This window comes from Zygosaccharomyces rouxii (genome assembly GCF_000026365.1).
Source record: "Zygosaccharomyces rouxii strain CBS732 chromosome B complete sequence".
In the NCBI taxonomy this organism is placed as follows: Eukaryota; Fungi; Ascomycota; class Saccharomycetes; order Saccharomycetales; family Saccharomycetaceae; genus Zygosaccharomyces; species Zygosaccharomyces rouxii.
Genome location: NC_012991.1, coordinates 365682 through 382981, shown reverse-complemented (window position 1 = coordinate 382981; position 17300 = coordinate 365682). Strand labels below are relative to the sequence as shown.

General features: G+C 39.6%; 13 protein-coding genes and 1 non-coding gene across 14 annotated transcripts; 7 read left to right on the top strand and 7 right to left on the bottom strand.

Annotated features, from left to right (window-relative positions):
- Positions 1-204: 204 nt before the first annotated feature.
- DDL1 (putative carboxylic ester hydrolase) lies at positions 205-2130 on the bottom strand (the record flags this gene model as incomplete). Its single annotated transcript, XM_002495112.1, has 1 exon — positions 205-2130. One exon carries the CDS (start codon positions 2128-2130, stop codon positions 205-207), a length of 1926 nt encoding a protein of 641 aa, XP_002495157.1.
- Positions 2131-2333: 203 nt separating this feature from the next.
- AHC1 (Ahc1p) lies at positions 2334-4070 on the bottom strand (the record flags this gene model as incomplete). Its single annotated transcript, XM_002495111.1, has 1 exon — positions 2334-4070. The coding sequence occupies one exon, from the start codon at positions 4068-4070 to the stop codon at positions 2334-2336; it is 1737 nt and encodes a 578-aa protein (XP_002495156.1).
- A 460-nt stretch (positions 4071-4530) lies between these two features.
- ZYRO0B04708r lies at positions 4531-4612 on the top strand. Its single transcript has one exon. It is a non-coding gene; the product is annotated as a tRNA-Ser (tRNA).
- A 599-nt stretch (positions 4613-5211) lies between these two features.
- SCD6 (Scd6p) lies at positions 5212-6186 on the top strand (the record flags this gene model as incomplete). The annotated part of the gene is made up of 1 exon (XM_002495110.1): positions 5212-6186. The coding sequence occupies one exon, from the start codon at positions 5212-5214 to the stop codon at positions 6184-6186; it is 975 nt and encodes a 324-aa protein (XP_002495155.1).
- Positions 6187-6246: 60 nt separating this feature from the next.
- NAT3 (peptide alpha-N-acetyltransferase complex B subunit NAT3) lies at positions 6247-6813 on the bottom strand (the record flags this gene model as incomplete). Its single annotated transcript, XM_002495109.1, has 1 exon — positions 6247-6813. The coding sequence occupies one exon, from the start codon at positions 6811-6813 to the stop codon at positions 6247-6249; it is 567 nt and encodes a 188-aa protein (XP_002495154.1).
- A 62-nt stretch (positions 6814-6875) lies between these two features.
- ZYRO0B04642g (uncharacterized protein) lies at positions 6876-8147 on the bottom strand (the record flags this gene model as incomplete). Its single annotated transcript, XM_002495108.1, has 1 exon — positions 6876-8147. The coding sequence occupies one exon, from the start codon at positions 8145-8147 to the stop codon at positions 6876-6878; it is 1272 nt and encodes a 423-aa protein (XP_002495153.1).
- Positions 8148-8455: 308 nt separating this feature from the next.
- Positions 8456-8635, top strand: ZYRO0B04620g (uncharacterized protein; the record flags this gene model as incomplete). Its single annotated transcript, XM_002495107.1, has 1 exon — positions 8456-8635. The coding sequence occupies one exon, from the start codon at positions 8456-8458 to the stop codon at positions 8633-8635; it is 180 nt and encodes a 59-aa protein (XP_002495152.1).
- Positions 8636-9072: 437 nt separating this feature from the next.
- On the top strand, positions 9073-9510 carry RPS23B (40S ribosomal protein uS12; the record flags this gene model as incomplete). Its single annotated transcript, XM_002495106.1, has 1 exon — positions 9073-9510. The coding sequence occupies one exon, from the start codon at positions 9073-9075 to the stop codon at positions 9508-9510; it is 438 nt and encodes a 145-aa protein (XP_002495151.1).
- Positions 9511-9657: 147 nt separating this feature from the next.
- On the bottom strand, positions 9658-10788 carry SPN1 (transcription factor SPN1; the record flags this gene model as incomplete). The annotated part of the gene is made up of 1 exon (XM_002495105.1): positions 9658-10788. One exon carries the CDS (start codon positions 10786-10788, stop codon positions 9658-9660), a length of 1131 nt encoding a protein of 376 aa, XP_002495150.1.
- A 233-nt stretch (positions 10789-11021) lies between these two features.
- TOM5 (Tom5p) lies at positions 11022-11174 on the top strand (the record flags this gene model as incomplete). The annotated part of the gene is made up of 1 exon (XM_002495104.1): positions 11022-11174. One exon carries the CDS (start codon positions 11022-11024, stop codon positions 11172-11174), a length of 153 nt encoding a protein of 50 aa, XP_002495149.1.
- A 123-nt stretch (positions 11175-11297) lies between these two features.
- On the top strand, positions 11298-11954 carry MSS18 (Mss18p; the record flags this gene model as incomplete). The annotated part of the gene is made up of 1 exon (XM_002495103.1): positions 11298-11954. One exon carries the CDS (start codon positions 11298-11300, stop codon positions 11952-11954), a length of 657 nt encoding a protein of 218 aa, XP_002495148.1.
- A 58-nt stretch (positions 11955-12012) lies between these two features.
- Positions 12013-13542, bottom strand: NUP57 (FG-nucleoporin NUP57; the record flags this gene model as incomplete). The annotated part of the gene is made up of 1 exon (XM_002495102.1): positions 12013-13542. One exon carries the CDS (start codon positions 13540-13542, stop codon positions 12013-12015), a length of 1530 nt encoding a protein of 509 aa, XP_002495147.1.
- Positions 13543-13688: 146 nt separating this feature from the next.
- Positions 13689-14450, bottom strand: COG2 (Golgi transport complex subunit COG2; the record flags this gene model as incomplete). Its single annotated transcript, XM_002495101.1, has 1 exon — positions 13689-14450. One exon carries the CDS (start codon positions 14448-14450, stop codon positions 13689-13691), a length of 762 nt encoding a protein of 253 aa, XP_002495146.1.
- A 164-nt stretch (positions 14451-14614) lies between these two features.
- On the top strand, positions 14615-17278 carry CTF4 (chromatin-binding protein CTF4; the record flags this gene model as incomplete). The annotated part of the gene is made up of 1 exon (XM_002495100.1): positions 14615-17278. The coding sequence occupies one exon, from the start codon at positions 14615-14617 to the stop codon at positions 17276-17278; it is 2664 nt and encodes an 887-aa protein (XP_002495145.1).
- Positions 17279-17300: the final 22 nt, after the last annotated feature.

Below are 17300 nucleotides of genomic sequence, written 5' to 3'. Positions count from 1 at the left end.
TGTGGATTTTCATCTCCGGCGTACGTAGTGATTTTCTGTAGAGACACTTTAGGCGCGAAAACACCGTAATAATAAATCTGCCGTTCTATATCGGAAAAAAAAGTCCGTTTTATGAGTTCATAATAATTCTTTCCATATTCTTTGACATGTCTAGTTTCTTGTAAAATTGTTCATAATTGCCCAGGGTGTCCTTCGAAGGTGACATTATCCCGTTTCTATTTGTAGCTTCTCGACAACTATCTCTTCAGCTCTTTGATGATTCGAGAGAATTTCCTTGAGTAAAAAGTTCGCAATATCCATATCTTCAAAATAAGATATGTGAGCCTTGGCAGCTGAGATGAAATCTACTTCTAAAAATCCAGGCGGAAGTGAGTAATCGAGTCTACCGGTATAATTTAAATCTGTAAGTCTCGAGGCAATTTCAGGATCCAATGTTTCCCTCTTGTTCATATTCTTTTTAGATTTTTCATGTTTTTCCTTCCACAGACTACCGCCTATTTCCAACATTTTAGATGTTATACTTTCACCTGTTCTATGGGGAAGGTAACGTTGTTCGTATTGAGCCATCCTGGCGTCTACTAATGGCTCTAATCGGTAGGCGATAGGGTCACAGACGTGAAATAAATTGTAAAGGCAATCACAGGATGGCCTTTCTCTTCTCAAATTTTCCATCTCTTGAGGCTCTGAGCTACCAATTTTGGATCTCTGGATTAGTTTAAAGACACCAATCGGTGAACCAACACAAAAGAAATTATTGACGTCAAAATCCAATTTGTACTTGTGCTGTTCGCTTAAAATATCCCATAAGATAAGACTACCTAAGGAATGGCCAATGAGATGAACTTTGCCTCCAAATCCAGGTGTACGTTCCTTAAATCGATGATACGTTTCATTTATCTGTCTTGTCACTTGAGTCTTGATTTTTTCCTTGTAGTGAGGCTCACTGTAAAGTAAAATATCTAATGCGACATCGCCTAATAGTCTTCTTAACCCTAATACACCATTAACTGTAATATTGGATAATGTCGGTAATGATGGATCTTCCGGATTCTTCGCAGTGGCATCTGTTTTGAAACCAATTTCATGTCTCCATGTAATCGGTAGAACCTGGACGTTGCAGTTGTTTTTCCAATCCTTGAATCCATTTTGATGGTTTAATTCTTGCAAAGACGGAGACTCGTCGTAGATTTTCTTCATGTGGGTACGCAATTGATTAATAGTGTGAGCAAAATTCACATATTCATATTTTTTACCCAAAGTTTGGCCAATGCCATGTACACAGAGAACCAAATGGTTAATATCGCGTGAGTTAGAAGGACCTTGATTATCATAATCGCTTTCAATTTCTCTTTCCAAAATGTCGTTCTCTCTTTGGCTTTCCAATTCCTTGGTCTTGGGAGCATTGATTCCAAACAAATCTAGCACTTCCCAAGTAATCAGTTCTGAAATTTTACCCAATTGATTACGTCTATGATCCACCTTATTCTTCGAACCATGATGTAAATCTTGGAAATCTGATCTAAAAATTTTCGTCCCCTTCAATAGTAGTGGTGAACTAATGTTGGCCCTAATGAGATTCAATTGCAGATCGCCACCATCCATGTCTTGTAAGATGTAAGCTGTCTTTTTATCGACAAATACCACTAAATTGCCTTCTTCATAAGTTCTAGTAAATTTACAAACGTCATTTTGTAGTTCTTCAGGGGAATCGAAATCCAACTGACTACGAAACTTTTCCAATTCTTCAGTCAATTCTGCAGATAATGGTCTATCTTGAGAATCAAACCAAATCCCACGTCGTACTTCATATGTCGGTGCATCCCAATACGCAGCATTTAACTCCATATTTGCTAAATCAACATTGAATAAAAGATCTTCATTTACAGGAACTCTTGATTTCTTGGTTTGACTAGATGCCCAGCTCTGATAAAATGCTTCAAGCCTTTCGCAATCATCTTGACTAAATGCTAAGAATTTTTGGGGTGATCTTGTTGGTTTATAATCTGGGGTATAAGGCTTCCTCTTAGGGACGTCAGATGCATAGAACCATAGTTGATGAGATACAATATGAGAGGCAAACCAGCGAGCTTGTCCTAAAGGTTGACAGAGTCTAATCCCCAGATGAAGCATTATCGTTCATATCCTGTAATACCATCGTTTCCACTTGACTCTATACGTGGACAATAACTCCGGAGACACGATTAATGTAAAGAACGCGCTCGCTCGAACTTCTGTCAGGGGGAATCGAGAGGCAACGTCGAAAAGTATTTGAATTAGATAAAGGAGGAACTAAATATTAAAATGGTATAAAAGAGAGAAAGAAAATATTTCAATTAGTCAAACCTATCTGCATTGGAACGTATCTTGGATTTAGCACGTAAATTGTAATGCGATGAACGCTTTTCATGTTCGGGTACAGCACTCAGAGCCAATACATCAGGCCTAGCTTTCTTCTCAGCAGGCTTTATTCGTTCTTTGTAATCCTTTAATGCCTCGTTCTGATCTTGTTTGCGTTTCTTATTATTCTTTTTGATCGTCTCCCTCGAAGGTGACAACGGTGAAAATGCCTGACTAGAAGATGATGGCGATTTAGGCTCATGTTCATGTCCTCCTTCCATCTCGCTTACTTCTGAACCTAACGGGGGTGTTGATTCCTTGAGGACGTTCTCTAAATCCTGGGACGTTGAATTCACCATGCTAACTAAATCTTTAAAATCTTCTTTACCATATGCTTTCTTTAAATGCTTTGTTGAATCTGATATCTGTGCGTTATTTTCATCTTGTTGATGTGGCCATACATTATGTTGGGGTATTATTGATGAAGACGACTTGGAATTCGGCAGTCCACTTTTAGGACTTGTCTCTCTTTTAGCCATTGACGGTATCGCTAATTCAGATGGCAAGTATTCTTTTTGGGGATCTCTGTTTAAGCTTTTAAATTTTTCCATGACTTCTGGATCTTGTTTGTCGTTAGGAAGCAGTATTTGATTATTGAGTACAGCTAAAGGTTGGCTGGAATAAGTCTTGTTATGCTTAAGTCTTGCATGGTTTACTATACCCTGGGCAGATGTAAATCCACTACGATCACAATGAGAACAAGTAATCACGATTAGAACACCATCATACCGCCTAAATATGGCTTCGTTCTTCTCAGTTTTACCGACTACACCACTATTACTCGTTAGACATGTACTGCTATAATTTCTTCTATGGTGCATATTCATTTGATTCGCTCTAAAAGAGGAACTTTCTTCAGTGCCAGGCGGTATTGTGGTATTACTAGCAGCGCTGGCGTTAGGATGTAATGGAGGGACCTCCGACAAATTCCCATGGCTTTTGCTCCGCGTATGATAATGATGAACGGGTATATGTGCACTACTACTTGCCGATAATGGAAGAAACCCCGACGGCGATCCTGGTGGCAATACTGACGAACTGTCCGCATAATATCCAGATGAATTATTATTAAAACCAGTTATGGCAGGATAATTCATCTCGGTCATCACTTGCCTCTTCTTACGTTCAGTCTCCTTCTGATGGTATGATTCAATCTTATCCAGTAAGTTCTCATCATCATGTAAAGTTTTCATTAATTTCATTTGTGCATCCAGTCTACATATTTCCCTTTGAATTCCCTGTACTTCTTTATTGCCGATTAAAGTATGTAGATGTAGTTTTTCTAATATTTCTGCCTTTGCAGTTTCATATTTGAGCCTCTCTACCTCTTCAGATTCTCTTGAGGATTTAGCCAATCCACTCGTACCACCGCTTGATCTATCTTCATCACCTTCGGAAATTCCTCCACCGCTCGCAGTACCAGTGACATCGTAATTCACATCATTATTTCCATTCCCATTAACTTCATCTGCGAATATCAGCTCATGAGGCGATTTGGGTGTTGTCACTTGGTAGTATGTCGATGATGACGGTGCATGTGTACTTGTTTTTGAAGACATCCCCTGTGAAGAATCCATGAATAAAACTTGAGCGGGGACATCACCACTAGAATCTGGACGCTCAGATATCTCCATATCACCCTTTCCAGTATGAGAATGGCCCTTGAGTTTCATACTAAGGCGGGCAATGTCAAAAATTTTATTCGTGTGTTATTGTTTAATATTTGTATTTTATGCCTATATCTAAGGGAACCTTCCTTTTTACCTGCACATTACCAATTTTTCAACTTTAAACCATGACGCAAATCACATTACATCCAGACACCCAGGCGGTGGCAAAGTTTTTCCTTTGTTTATTATGATCTCAACGTGACACGTGATCTCGAGCAGAGTAATGGTAACTATATTTAGCAGATGGACCAACTAGTACGGCGGCTAAAATGTGCGGTAGAATAGGAGTTTCAAAAGGTTCCTTGTCTAATGATATGCACCACAGCCGCCTGGGTTTGGCAGTATATATGGAGGTATTAACTCTATCTAAGAACAGGTGTATCCTATAGCTAAAGGAAATTACGATATTATCATATCATATGTTCTAACTCCTCATACAACAACCAGGATTAAAGAAATTAGTGACAATTTGGCCGAGTGGTTAAGGCGAAAGATTAGAAATCTTTTGGGCTCTGCCCGCGCAGGTTCGAATCCTGCAGTTGTCGTTATTTTTCGTTTTTTAAATTTTTCTCTTTGTGTCAAGTGTGCTAATTAGCCGCTGAACTATTAAAACAAACCATAACAGAACATAGCAAGAGACACGATATTTGTTAGAAAGGTACACTACACTGAGCAACAACCGTTATTCTCATGCGCGCGCCCACAGATCAATTCTATTTCTATCTTTCGCTGTTCAGTAGCTTCAGCGTCTGTCTTCAAGTTAGTTCACCAGAATACCCATGGCAGTTCTTCAGCTGCACTTTCACATACCTGCTATTAATGTGCCTCCTAAGATAGAATACCCCCTTTAGCTATGCGTATAGAACAGAATATAATGTAGTAGAGTATAATATAATATGATTTAACATATCTAACCCTAAGTCCTTTGCTGCTGTACCCTAGCACCCACATGTCCGGATCTACCGGGTTTGTTGTCGGACACAAGAGTGTATCATACCTTACGAAGTATTCGATGAAGATGTTTCCAAATTGAAAGCGGCCCTGCCCTCTCTTGTTGAAAAACACATACTAAGTAAACCTATGAGATATTAAGGAAATATAAAACTAATAGTTTCGAATTCGTTGTAATTTTACTACCAATTCCATGTCTCAGTACATTGGTAAGACCATTTCATTGGTTTCAGTTACGGAAAATCGTTATGTGGGGTTATTAGAAGGTATTGACTCTGAAAAAGGTACCGTTACACTTGGTGATGTTCGTTGCTTTGGTACCGAAGGTCGTAAAGGTTGGGGTCCTGAAGAAATTTATCCAAATGCTACAGTTTATCGCTCTGTGAAGTTCAATGGTAATGAAGTTAAAGATTTAAGCATTTTAGATATGAAGTTGGAGGATGTTCAACCTGTAATGGCGCCTCAACCACAACCTAATCAGTTTCAAAATCAAATGCCAGCTGCTGTTGCGGGTTATGGTGTTTATGCTCCAGCACCAAACACTAATGGTGATGCTTCTGGCGCTGAACAGCCTTCACAACAGACTTCGCCATCAGCACCATCAGCTACGACTGCAACGACTGTAGGAGGTTCAGCTTCAACTACTCAGCAGCAACAGCAACAGCATCAACAACAGCAACAGAAACAACCACAGCAACAACAAATCCCACCTCAGCAACCACCTGTTGCTTCTACTGCTGGTCCTGGTGTTCCTCCCGCTCAACGGGTTCCAGCTGAAGATGCTCAATCAGTTCAGGGTATGCCAGAATTCGATTTCCAAGGTAATAATGCAAAATTTGCCGCACCTAGTGCAGCTAACGCTACCTCCGATACATTCTACAACAAAAAATCCTCATTTTTCGATTCAATTTCAACATCTACAGAGGTCAATACTAATATGCGTTGGCAAGAGGAAAAAGTCATGAATATGGATACTTTCGGACAGGCGTCTGCAAGACCACGTTTTACAGGTCGTGGTGGCAGAAGAGGTCGCGGTGGTGGTCGTGGTGGCTTCCGCGGCAGAGGTGGTGGTTACAGAGGTAAAATAAGACAAAATTCAAACCGCGGTAATAGCGGTGATGCACATCTACAAAACCAACAACAACAGCATGGTTCAGTTGAATTTTAGATTATGTAAAGAGAAAGGAGAAAAGAAAAAGATGAAGAAACAAAAAGCGTTTGTTCCTGTTTAAAACTTGACATCGTGTGGGTAACAACGATGGCGCCTACCGTCGGCCCTCAGACTGCGTCCTTGATCTCGAGGCATTGATTGTCGCATGTCAAATGCGTCTTTATCGTCATCTGCAATCTTTAAACTCTCTGGATATCCATCCTCAGCAGAATTGTAATAACCAATAACACGTCTATAAACACTGTACCCTAATTTTTCGTAGAGCGCAATTGCCAAATGATTATTACATTTGACAAAAAGATCAATAAAATTAACTTGATGAGGTTCACTGTCTGTAATTGCTTGTAAGGTATCACACAGTCGCGAGGCCAAAGACACTCGTCTGAATTCCGGTGCAACTGTGACCGCAGTAATATGTGAGTGCCATTCATGTGCCTTACCTTCAGTTTTTGCCATCATGTACCCAGAAACCGCTGTTTGTTCCCAAGATTTGAAGAATAATTCAGGCCATAGAATTAAATATTCGAAATAAAATTCAAGCGGGAAGTTTTCAGTTAACGTGTCTAAATTCACATTATTCAGTGAAAATAAATCTGTAAGTTCGAAAGGCTGTAAAGATGTCATTAGTCTTCTTCAGTGTCTGTTTTCTCTTTGGTTAAATCGATAAATGTAAAAAAAAAGGATTATTACGTTTTCACGGTACCCCGAGCAATATGGGTCGTTCTGTCTGCAAAACCAACAGCTATTAATCCGTTCGAATCGTTAACGACCAGACATTTGACCCTGCGCTTTGGGAAAGCATTTAGATGCCATGAATCACCTTTAGCAATATCAATTGCATAAATACCTTCATTACTACTGACAATAACACCGCTGTTGGAAGGCAAAATTCCCAACGAAGGTTGAGAATAGTTATCCTGAGGTACTTCAGTAGCCATATCTCGAATGACTTTATCGTAGAGTGGGCCTGAAGTCTCCTCCTCTCGTGGAATTTGAACGACTAGTAATCTCATATAGGGCGTGTGTGACGTAGCTACTAGCAAGATGTTTTCACTAGGCACATATTTCATATCTCTGATTTGAAAGGCATGAGGAGTGAATTGGGCACCGTTTAATGCTAATTGATACTTCTGATTCAATGCTGGAATTGAAGTAGTGACTTCGTAGCACGTAACGTGTGTAAATTCTGTTTGTGCCAAGTAAATTAAGATCCTATCTTGAACAATGGCAATATCTAAGGCGGTACAGGCCGAAGGAATCTTGCATTCAGCCCACAATTCCACACCAAGTGTGTCAAACTGAATTCGATGTATTTTCAAGTAGTTATCCAAACCGTAGGATATGAAAAACCACGATTGACCATCGATAGTACAAGATCGTGCATGAGTGGTTACTCTTCTGTGAATTTTGTAACTGTTAACAGGTGTACCACCATTTGAGTCGTAGACGTTTAACATTCCATCGAGACCACATGCGTAGTGATAACCTGTCTTTCCCAATGAACCGCAAGGTTTTAGCAATCCAGAGGTTTTGTTACCTTCCAATGAAGCGCTTGGCTCTAAACTATTAGTATCATAGACCTTCACCTCTCTATTAGATGTAGATATCAATAATTTTTCAGATCCTACTCCGGCATCAACGGTTAAATCAATAATACGATCATTAAGCTTTAATTCTTTAAACTGTAAACTATGATCCCATGATGGTATTGGCAAGTGGGTCACGTCAATTGGTTCATTCAAGGTCAATCGTGCCAGTCTATTTGCCACTCTGTGTTCTGCGAATTTAATTCTTTCATAAAGAATAGTTTCCAAAGTTTCACCATTTTCTTGTAAAAGGGCTTTACGGGGAAGATCAGATTCTTTTAAAAAATTCACCAAAGATTCTTGGTATCCATGACTATCGAGATATTGTGCTATAAGCACCTTAGCATACTCAGTAGTAACCTTATTGTCCATTATTTATTTCTTTTTTGGTTGTTTTTGTCGTTGTTCTTCTTATTTATGACAGTTCTCTCTCTTCGTTATCGTAGCAGTAAAGAAGTTGATTAAAGTGAGCGGATTTACCGCTGATTCAAAAAAACAGGAGAAGACAAGCTGGAGCTCTCTATTGCCTTTGAAGTGTGCCCGCAAAGGTAGCAGGTTCACTAAGGGTTCTTTCCTGTTATAAAAAAAAAAGTCCCTGACAGAATCCAGCACCAGCACGAATTGGATATCTTGGTACCGTACCTGTGGAATTATCCTTAAGATTCAAACAATTTGAAAGAATGAAAGCCCTACAGATACTTTGTAGTGCGCACCCTTTCCCTCCAAGTTCTTCCTCCACTCTATTCTCACAAGTGTGTCAACAAAGTATAAGGAATTGCCGCTCAGCACCTTCTCCTTCTGCCTTCCTTATTTATATAACCATCTACTTTTGTCCGGTCCTACCAGGGAGCCGTCCGTGAAAAGATAACCGCCGATAACAAATCGGAATTAGTTCTATATGTGACTGTCGCCCATACACCATGCAATCTTCCTTACACCCTAGAATTTATGATTTTTGCATTTATTTTTTTTTCGAAAAATTTCCGTGAAAATCATATCACTTAGCATGAGCCGAGGAGTCTCCGGCTAACACAGCGAAGTCCCGTCTAGCAATTCCGCCTAGCTGTACCATTGCTCTCTGCCTAGGTGCTCGTCCTCCCCCGCCAGGAACACGACGGTGCTCTGCCTACCCTTCGCTTGGACCCTCCACGCAGCGTCTCACTCTCACGCAACTCCTTTCAGTGACTCTCGACTGACAAAGTTGAACGTTAACCAATATTCATTTGGATATTAACGTTAGTTGGGCATATTATAGAAAGGTTTATTCCAAACAAATCGACAAAACCAAACAACCAGGATGGGTAAGGGTAAGCCAAGAGGTTTGAACTCCGCTAGAAAGTTGCGTGTCCACAGAAGAAACAACCGTTGGGCTGAAAACAACTACAAAAAGAGACTTTTGGGTACTGCTTTCAAATCTTCTCCTTTCGGTGGTTCATCTCACGCTAAAGGTATTGTCCTTGAAAAGATCGGTGTGGAATCCAAACAACCAAACTCTGCTATCAGAAAATGTGTTAGAGTTCAATTGATCAAGAACGGTAAGAAAGTTACCGCCTTTGTTCCTAACGATGGTTGTTTAAACTTTGTCGATGAAAACGACGAAGTGCTTTTGGCCGGTTTCGGTAGAAAGGGTAAGGCTAAGGGTGATATTCCAGGTGTTAGATTCAAGGTCGTCAAAGTTTCTGGTGTCTCCTTGTGGGCTCTATACAGGGAGAAGAAGGAAAAGCCAAGATCTTGAATGTGTTTAGTGTACCTTATAGTGTATCTGCCAAATACGAGCCTTAGATAGTTGCACGTTTTAATTATTAAGAATCGAAATTTTTAAAATAGAAATCGAAAATTGTAATGATTAGATTTGATTTAATTTGATTTGATTATATTTAAACTATTTAGAACGTTTACCCTTTTGTAGTCTTGAGGTTAGTCTCTTGTACATTTCGCTGTTGTTCAACGATGAACCAACACCTGCAATCTTTGAAGGACCAGAAGTGGGATTCAAATTACTCGTTGGAGCATACTTGTAATCAGTTGTAGTTGGTGCAGGTGCAGCGGCTCTGTTCCTGCGAGCTGCTGCTTGTTCGTATAATGATTGTGAAGTCGATCCCTGGGCTGTAATCTTTTTACCTGATTTCTTCTTACGGCTCTTTGCAGAATCTAAGGCTGCCTTCTTTCTCATCTTTTCAGCATCAAATTCCAACTGTAAAATTCTCTTATCTCTATAGTTATCAGATGCTCCGATAATTGGTCTTGTCCATTCTGCAATTAATCTATCCGCTAATCTGGCCAATGGTGGTTCTACACGTTTAGATTTAGTGTAAAAAATTATGACACGACCCAAACCACTTTCCTTTAAATGTTCAGTCTTGATTGGCAGCTTCTCAAGGGCGGCAAATAAAGATTTTTGAATTTCAAATGATGGTAACGATCCATCTGGCAATGGCTCTAACCAAATTCTTACACTTTGTAAAAGGTTATTATCCAATATGGTATCCGCAAGATGAGCTTTAGATAGGACGCTTTCCACCTTGGGCAATAGTTTGACCTTCTGCATGGCAATTAATGAGTTATCACCGGTTTCCAACCTCTTGTTTAAAGTATCTACATCGATTTGTGCAGCAACATTCATCTCATCCTTTAACCTTAGGATCTTTTCATCTAGAAACTGTTCCAAATCATCTTCGTCTCTTCTACTCCTCCTTGCCTTAGGTTTCTTAATAATCTTATCTAGCTTCTCCTCTAGCTCTTGGCGATTACGATGAGTGTTATCGATTTCATCTAACTGCTGATTCGTAGCTATACGTGCATTTTTGGCTGCTTCTGCCTCTGGATCTGCATCACCATCACTCTCGTCATCACTACCACTCTTTTCAATATGTTTGCGCTGTCTATCTGCTGCTGCTGCTGCTGCTGTCTCTGCTGCTGTTGTCGTCTCTGCTGTTCCGTTCGTATCCACTCCAGCTGGACCTTCTGGACTCGCTAAAGAGTCTACAACCTGTGCAGGCTCTTCACTGCTCATTTTTGAATCGATTATTGAGGATTTTTCGTTTCACCTGACTGTAGTGCTCTTGTTTAAAAGGTCTTCAACATCGATTGTATATATATGTATGAGACGGAAGGTGAAAAATTTCACTTAACTTGAAGTTACACACAAAAGCAACCTATATAGACCCCTAAGAGCCTCTTAAGGAAGTCGATATTAGCAAGTAAACTATAGTCTCAACTGTAACTTTACCCCACAGCTCTATAATAATGTTTGGTCTACCACAACAAGAACCTAGCGAAGAAGAAAAGAAGCTTCACCAACAATCTACCAACAAGACTGTCATGAACGCAGTTTATGCTGGTGCCATTCTATGGCTCACCCCTCTAGCATTGCATTTCGTCAAGAGACAATGGAAATAGAGTGCATATTTGCGTAGTTTTATATGGTATATCGTGTATATATGTTTTATGTATGAATTGAAAAATCAATCCAACCACAGTACTGTTTAACCTACGAAGGACTTTTATCTTTGTGAGGAAGTGATGATTAAGAATTGTATTGCATTGAATCTGAAATTTGCACAACCATCAAAGTATACATTCAATGAATTGTCGTGTTATAGATATATCGTTAGCGAATTGAACAGGTTAGGTAAAGTTTTATATGCAAGGCCTTACTTGTTCAATACTCAGTCGTTGTCAAGGGATAATAGACGTTTAGATATTGTGGTTAATGGACAAAGACAGCTTTTATCGCAGTTTTTCTACGGGTTAAAAGGCATACAGATGGATCAAGATTCTCTTGCTAGATCATCATCGATGGTTCCCTTGGACCAACCCATAAAAGATGAAGAAGACCACGAAGGGTTGGTACAACTACATGAAGCATGGAAAACACAATTAGATATTTATGAAAGGCAGAAAAGATATGAGTTACATGCGTTACCAGATTTTGTAAAAGTTGAACCATGGGTACTTGATACCAAGATACCTAATGAGGCAGATTACGAAGGTAATACCCATCAGTTAAAAAGTACAAATGAAATCCTAACTTTAAAATCACAGATTTATCCAGATTTTGAAGCTATGCCATTTGAAATGCAAAAATGGTTTATCGGATTAGGTCTAAGAAGTGAATCCGACCAACTATGTCAAGATCGATTAGATATCTTGACCCATGGGTTTAAAGGGTTTGTATGACAAACAAAAATACGTAAACTTCTGTGATTATTGTTATTATTTTCTATTAGGATTATTATTATTTTTTGGTCAATTTATCCAAATTAGAATGATCCTTTTCAAGAACTTCGTTTAAATAACATATGCCTCGTTGTTGATTGCTCAAAATCTCTGCAATGACGTCAATTCTATTCTCCAAATCTTCATCTGATCTCTTTGCAGTTTTCTCCTTGTCACCGCCACGATTAGTGGAAATGTCTCCACCATTCTCATTGATAACCACTACTGTACTATCTAATTGATCAGAAATGTTTTTAGCCCTTTCTTTAAGTACAGCCAATCTTGCCCATAATTCGTTTGTCTTCCCTAATCCAGCAGGATTGTTACTACGTTGTAATAACGATTGGAATTGTGACCACATTTTTTCCTCGGTTATACTCAACGGAAGTCCCCTACCCTTCAGGATAGCTAGTTGTGTTCCCAATCTTAATATTCTTCTTTCAATTTGAACATTTCTAGTCTGTGCTTTTAAAATTCTTGCTGCTGTATCCAATTCGTGCTTCTGTTGTAGTTGTGTTGATTCTTCCAATATTTGGTTTAAAATGACACGAGCTTGTGCAACGTTTTCTCTTTGCAATTGATTACGTTGGTTAAGACCTTCAAATCCATACAGCTGCACGGGAATAACATCTGCAGAAGGTTTATTATCCATTGCATGATCCCAATCGTCTTGGGTCACATCTGGTGGTTTGTTGTATAGTCTTGCATCTGTTTCTTTTGCTTTGTTGTAGACAAAAGTTTTTAATTTGGTCTTGTTGGAAGTTGGATCCCAGGAATCTTTCAATTTAACCACTTGTTCTTGCACCTGTTGCGGGTAGTTAGAATGTTGTTGTTGGAATTGCAGTTGTTGCTGCTGTTGTTGCTGGAATTGTTGTTGTTGCTGCTGTTGCTGTTGCTGTTGTTGCTGTTGCTGCTGCTGTTGTTGTTGTTGTTGAAACATTGGTTGATTGTTCTGAGGTTGAGACCAGGCAAATGAAGGTTGTGTAGTGGCAGATCCAAATAACGAGTTTTGGGGCTGTTGCGGTTGTGGTTGTTGTGGTTGTGGTTGTTGTGCAGAGGCACCAAATAGCGATGGCTGTTGAGGCTGTTGCTGATTGTTCTGACCACCGAATAATCCCCCACCACCTTGCTGATTGGTCTGACCACCAAATAGTCCGCCGCTTCCTGCAGGTTTGCTGCCGAATAATCCCCCACCGCTTGGTTGATTATTTTGACCGCCAAACAATCCACCGCCAGAGCTCTGTTGATTACTCTGGCTTCCAAACAATCCGCCTCCAGTACTCTGTTGGTTATTCTGACCTCCAAACAATCCTCCACCGGCAGGCTTATTTCCAAATAATCCGCCACCGCCACTAGTTCCACCTACTGCATTGTTATTGGCACCAGAGCTGGTGTTCGGTTGACCAAACGCAAACCCCCCAGGTTGAGAACCTTGATTAGATCCCCCACCAAATGTGAACCCCGTATTACCGGCAGGTTTATTACCGAATAGACCACCAGAAGTGTTACTTCCACCAGACGTATTATTCCCGGCACCAAAACTAAACATTTAACCACTCAAAAAGAACTCAATGGCTTCTTTTCCACCTTTCAGTCAGCTTTCGATAGCCTTTGGTTGTTTATACCTTCAGATTTTAAGCTTGGAGGCGGTTTAAAACTTTTTGATGTTTCACGTACATAGTGACGAGTATAAGCTCATCGAGATGAATTTAGTATGGAAACCAGTACTTTAGACAATTTTTGATTACCATTTGGATCCTCTAGGCATCTAGCTGTTAGCAGCTTTAGTGATATCTGGAATTCTTGCAGTAATCCCTGATATCCATTACGTTGATGCTTGAGAAAAGGCGAGTTCAGATCGGATAATGTGTCAAATAGTTGACGAATTCTTCTCATCAGATTATGTAGTTGGATGGTTAATTCTGTAATCAACAGAGGATCTAGTGGATCTGTACCGCACATGGCATGTAGACATGTACTCATCTCTTTGGCCAATTGGATCAATTGGGGTAGCTGGGAGTGGTTTTGTAGCTGTTGAATCATGGAATCGAGTTTACGCAAGTATGCAACGGTTTCGTCGATCGTAGATTGAGTTCTTAAAAGGTCTTTGTGTGTCAATTGATTCAATTGAGTAGTAAACTTGTTCAAATCTGTCTTGGTTCTCTGTATCTCCAGTATGCTTTGACTATCTTCATCGGTATACGGTTTACAGAACTTTAGGTAATCATCATACTTTCCAGCGATCTTTTCAGGTAGAGCGTGCTCTAGTTCCTTTGATAATCCGCTTAGATCGTGTATTAGAGAATCTAGTGGCACGTATTGGAAGTTGTTGTTTATGAGGAATTCGTCCACGTCGAATTCCTTCTCTTGATGCGTTTGATCGATGAAAAGGTCTCTGTTGATCTCTGTGATGGTCGGCAGATCTAAATCTAGCTCATCTTCTTCTAGGAAATCCATGACTTAAACGGTCTCTATGTGCCTGCTTCTCTATTTTGATGAACCCTTGTTTATAATGGTAGTTAGTTCACTTTTTCCAAGCATCGAAGAGAAATAACGTTAAACTTAAACATTACAAAAGAGAATCAAATCGTTGCAATTGAATTCTTAAGGGTCACTTCAAGATGCCTGAGGTGGTTGATAAGTCTGCATTTGACTTTGGTGGTAAGACTTTGATAGCTTTAACCCCCAATGGTAATCAACTATGTGTAACTAATAAGGCTGGGTTGAGTAAAGTTTTACAAATGAATAATCCTGAAGAAGAACCTGAAGTCTTCGAGATCCCAGAGAATGTTACCTCAGTTGTTTGTGATTCAAATACCAGTTTTATCGTTACTACGCTAAAGGGAGATTGTTTCAGATACGATTTTAGTGGGAAAGATCAATTGCTGGCAAGATCGATGCTGCCCATGAGAGATTGCGATGTTGTGCATAACGGAAAGATGGTTGTGATTGGTGGTGATGATATGGAACTATCTTTAGTGGAATTAAGTGAAGGCTTTAAGAGATACAGCATAAAAGCCGATGAACAAGTTGCACAGTTATCTTACAGTTCACAAACTAATTTATTGTCAGTATCGTATATTGATGGTAGAGTGTGCTTCTATTCAATTTCTTCCACGAGACCTAATAAGGTTAAAGCATTGGAAGGTTATATTCCCAAGAATTCTTACAACGATGATCACCGAGATGAGCTATTGAATCATGGTGATGAAGAAAAGGATGACGCTGATGATGACACAGTAAGAGATGTAGAGTTCCGCGTTGAAAATAGAATTTGTGCTCGTGCTGCTTGGCATGCTAACGGGTTACATTTTGCACTGCCGTGCCATGACTATACTGTCAAGATTTTTTCTATTAAAGATTATAAGTTGATGAAGACTTTATCAAATCCCCATAGTTCAAAGGCATTTTTCATTGATTTGAAATTTGAACCACTACATGGTCTCTATCTTGCAGCAGTGGATCATAATAACAGACTTACGATATGGAATTGGCAAACTTCTGAAGTATTTTACAAGAAGGAACTAGGTCAAAGGATTACCAACTTCGTATGGAAAGTGCATCCAGATAATAAGACTTTAGATATAATTTTGGGAACATGGTCTGGGAATATAATTAATGTTAAAAGGGCGGCAGAATCAACAGAGGAAAATTTAAACAAAACTAATCAGACTAAAGGCCTATTCGTTGATTCTGAAGCTGATGAAGAGGAAAATTTGAATGAGCCTAATCTGCATTCACCTCCGGGTGAAGTTTTCACAGATGATGAAAATGATACTGGAGCGAAAAGACATCATTATGATGACGAACAAGATTTTGTGGATGATGATGATGGTGCTGGATATGTATCGGAACATCCACCTCTTAAACGTGCAAAACAAGGTAGAGGTAGAATCCTGGCTCCCTCTCTGGGCGCTAATTTTCAGGCCTCTCCTAAGCCATTTACTTATAGACCATTATCACAAGGTGCGACACCCTTTGGGAACAGTGATCGTCGATATTTGACTATGAATAATGTCGGATACGTGTGCGTTGTACGCAATAACGAACAAAACAGCATTACAGTGTCATTTTTTGATATTGGAAGATTCGTCGAATACCATTTTGAAGATGTTTTTGGTTTCGATGTCTGTTCATTGAATGAGAATGGTGCGTTATTTGCACAATCTAAAGCAGGACAATTGCACTACAGGCCTCATAATTCACTGCTTTCGCCTTGGACGAAAACCTTACCACTACAAAGAGGTGAGAGAATCACTAGCGTGTCACATACCCCTAAGAGGGTATTTGTGGGGACATCCCTAGGTTATGTGAGAATATTTAACGAACATGGTGTACCATTAATGGTTGAGAAAATGTCTCCCATTGTGGCCCTTACTGCTCAGGACTACAAAGTATTTGCAATCCATTTCCATAATTATCATGGTATTACGTATTCCTTGTTTGAGCGTTCCCCCACTTCAAGTAAGTACTACCAAAGAGAAAGTCCTTTGCCGCTCACTCTGCCACAGGATAATTTACAACTCGAAGATATCGATTCTGAATTTGTTGGTTTTAACACATTGGGAATAAAAAATTTCTTCTTTTCAGCATACGGTGATCCATGTGTCTTTGGCATTGATAACGTTTTACTGGTATTATCTAAATGGAGATCTGCTACTGAGAACAGATGGTTACCTGTTCTTGATGCTAATATGGAAATTTGGAAGATGTCTGGTGGTAAAGAAACGGATGTTAAAGTATGGCCATTGGGTCTGAATTACGACATGTTAAATTGTATCTTGGTGAAAGGTAGAAATATGTGGCCAGAGTTTCCGTTACCTTTACCGTCAGAGATGGAAATGAGCATCCCCATCTTTGTAAAGAGCAAACTATTAGAAGAGCAAAATGATCAAGAAAGGAATGGTGGTGGTGATGATGATGAAATGGAGAGACAGGAGTTGAAGATTCCAGTTCAATGGGCTGCAGAAGAATCATTCCTAAGGTCTAAAGTTTTATCAATACTGTTAAGTGATACATTAGCCCATGAAGGTGAACTTTACGGAAATGAGAACGAAATCCTGGCTTCATTGACAGGAGTTCACGACAAGTCTCTGTTAAGACTATTTGCTGGTGCATGTACAGAACAGAACAATGAGATGGCATTATCGTTGGCACAAGATTTGAAACAAGATAGAGCTCTAAATGCCGCAATCAAAATTGCTGAAAGGGCAGAACTTTTACAACTGGTAAAGCGTATAGATACACTGAGAGAGTCAAGGATTCAAAATGAGATACATGAGTAATAGCCGCTGATCTTTGATGTAG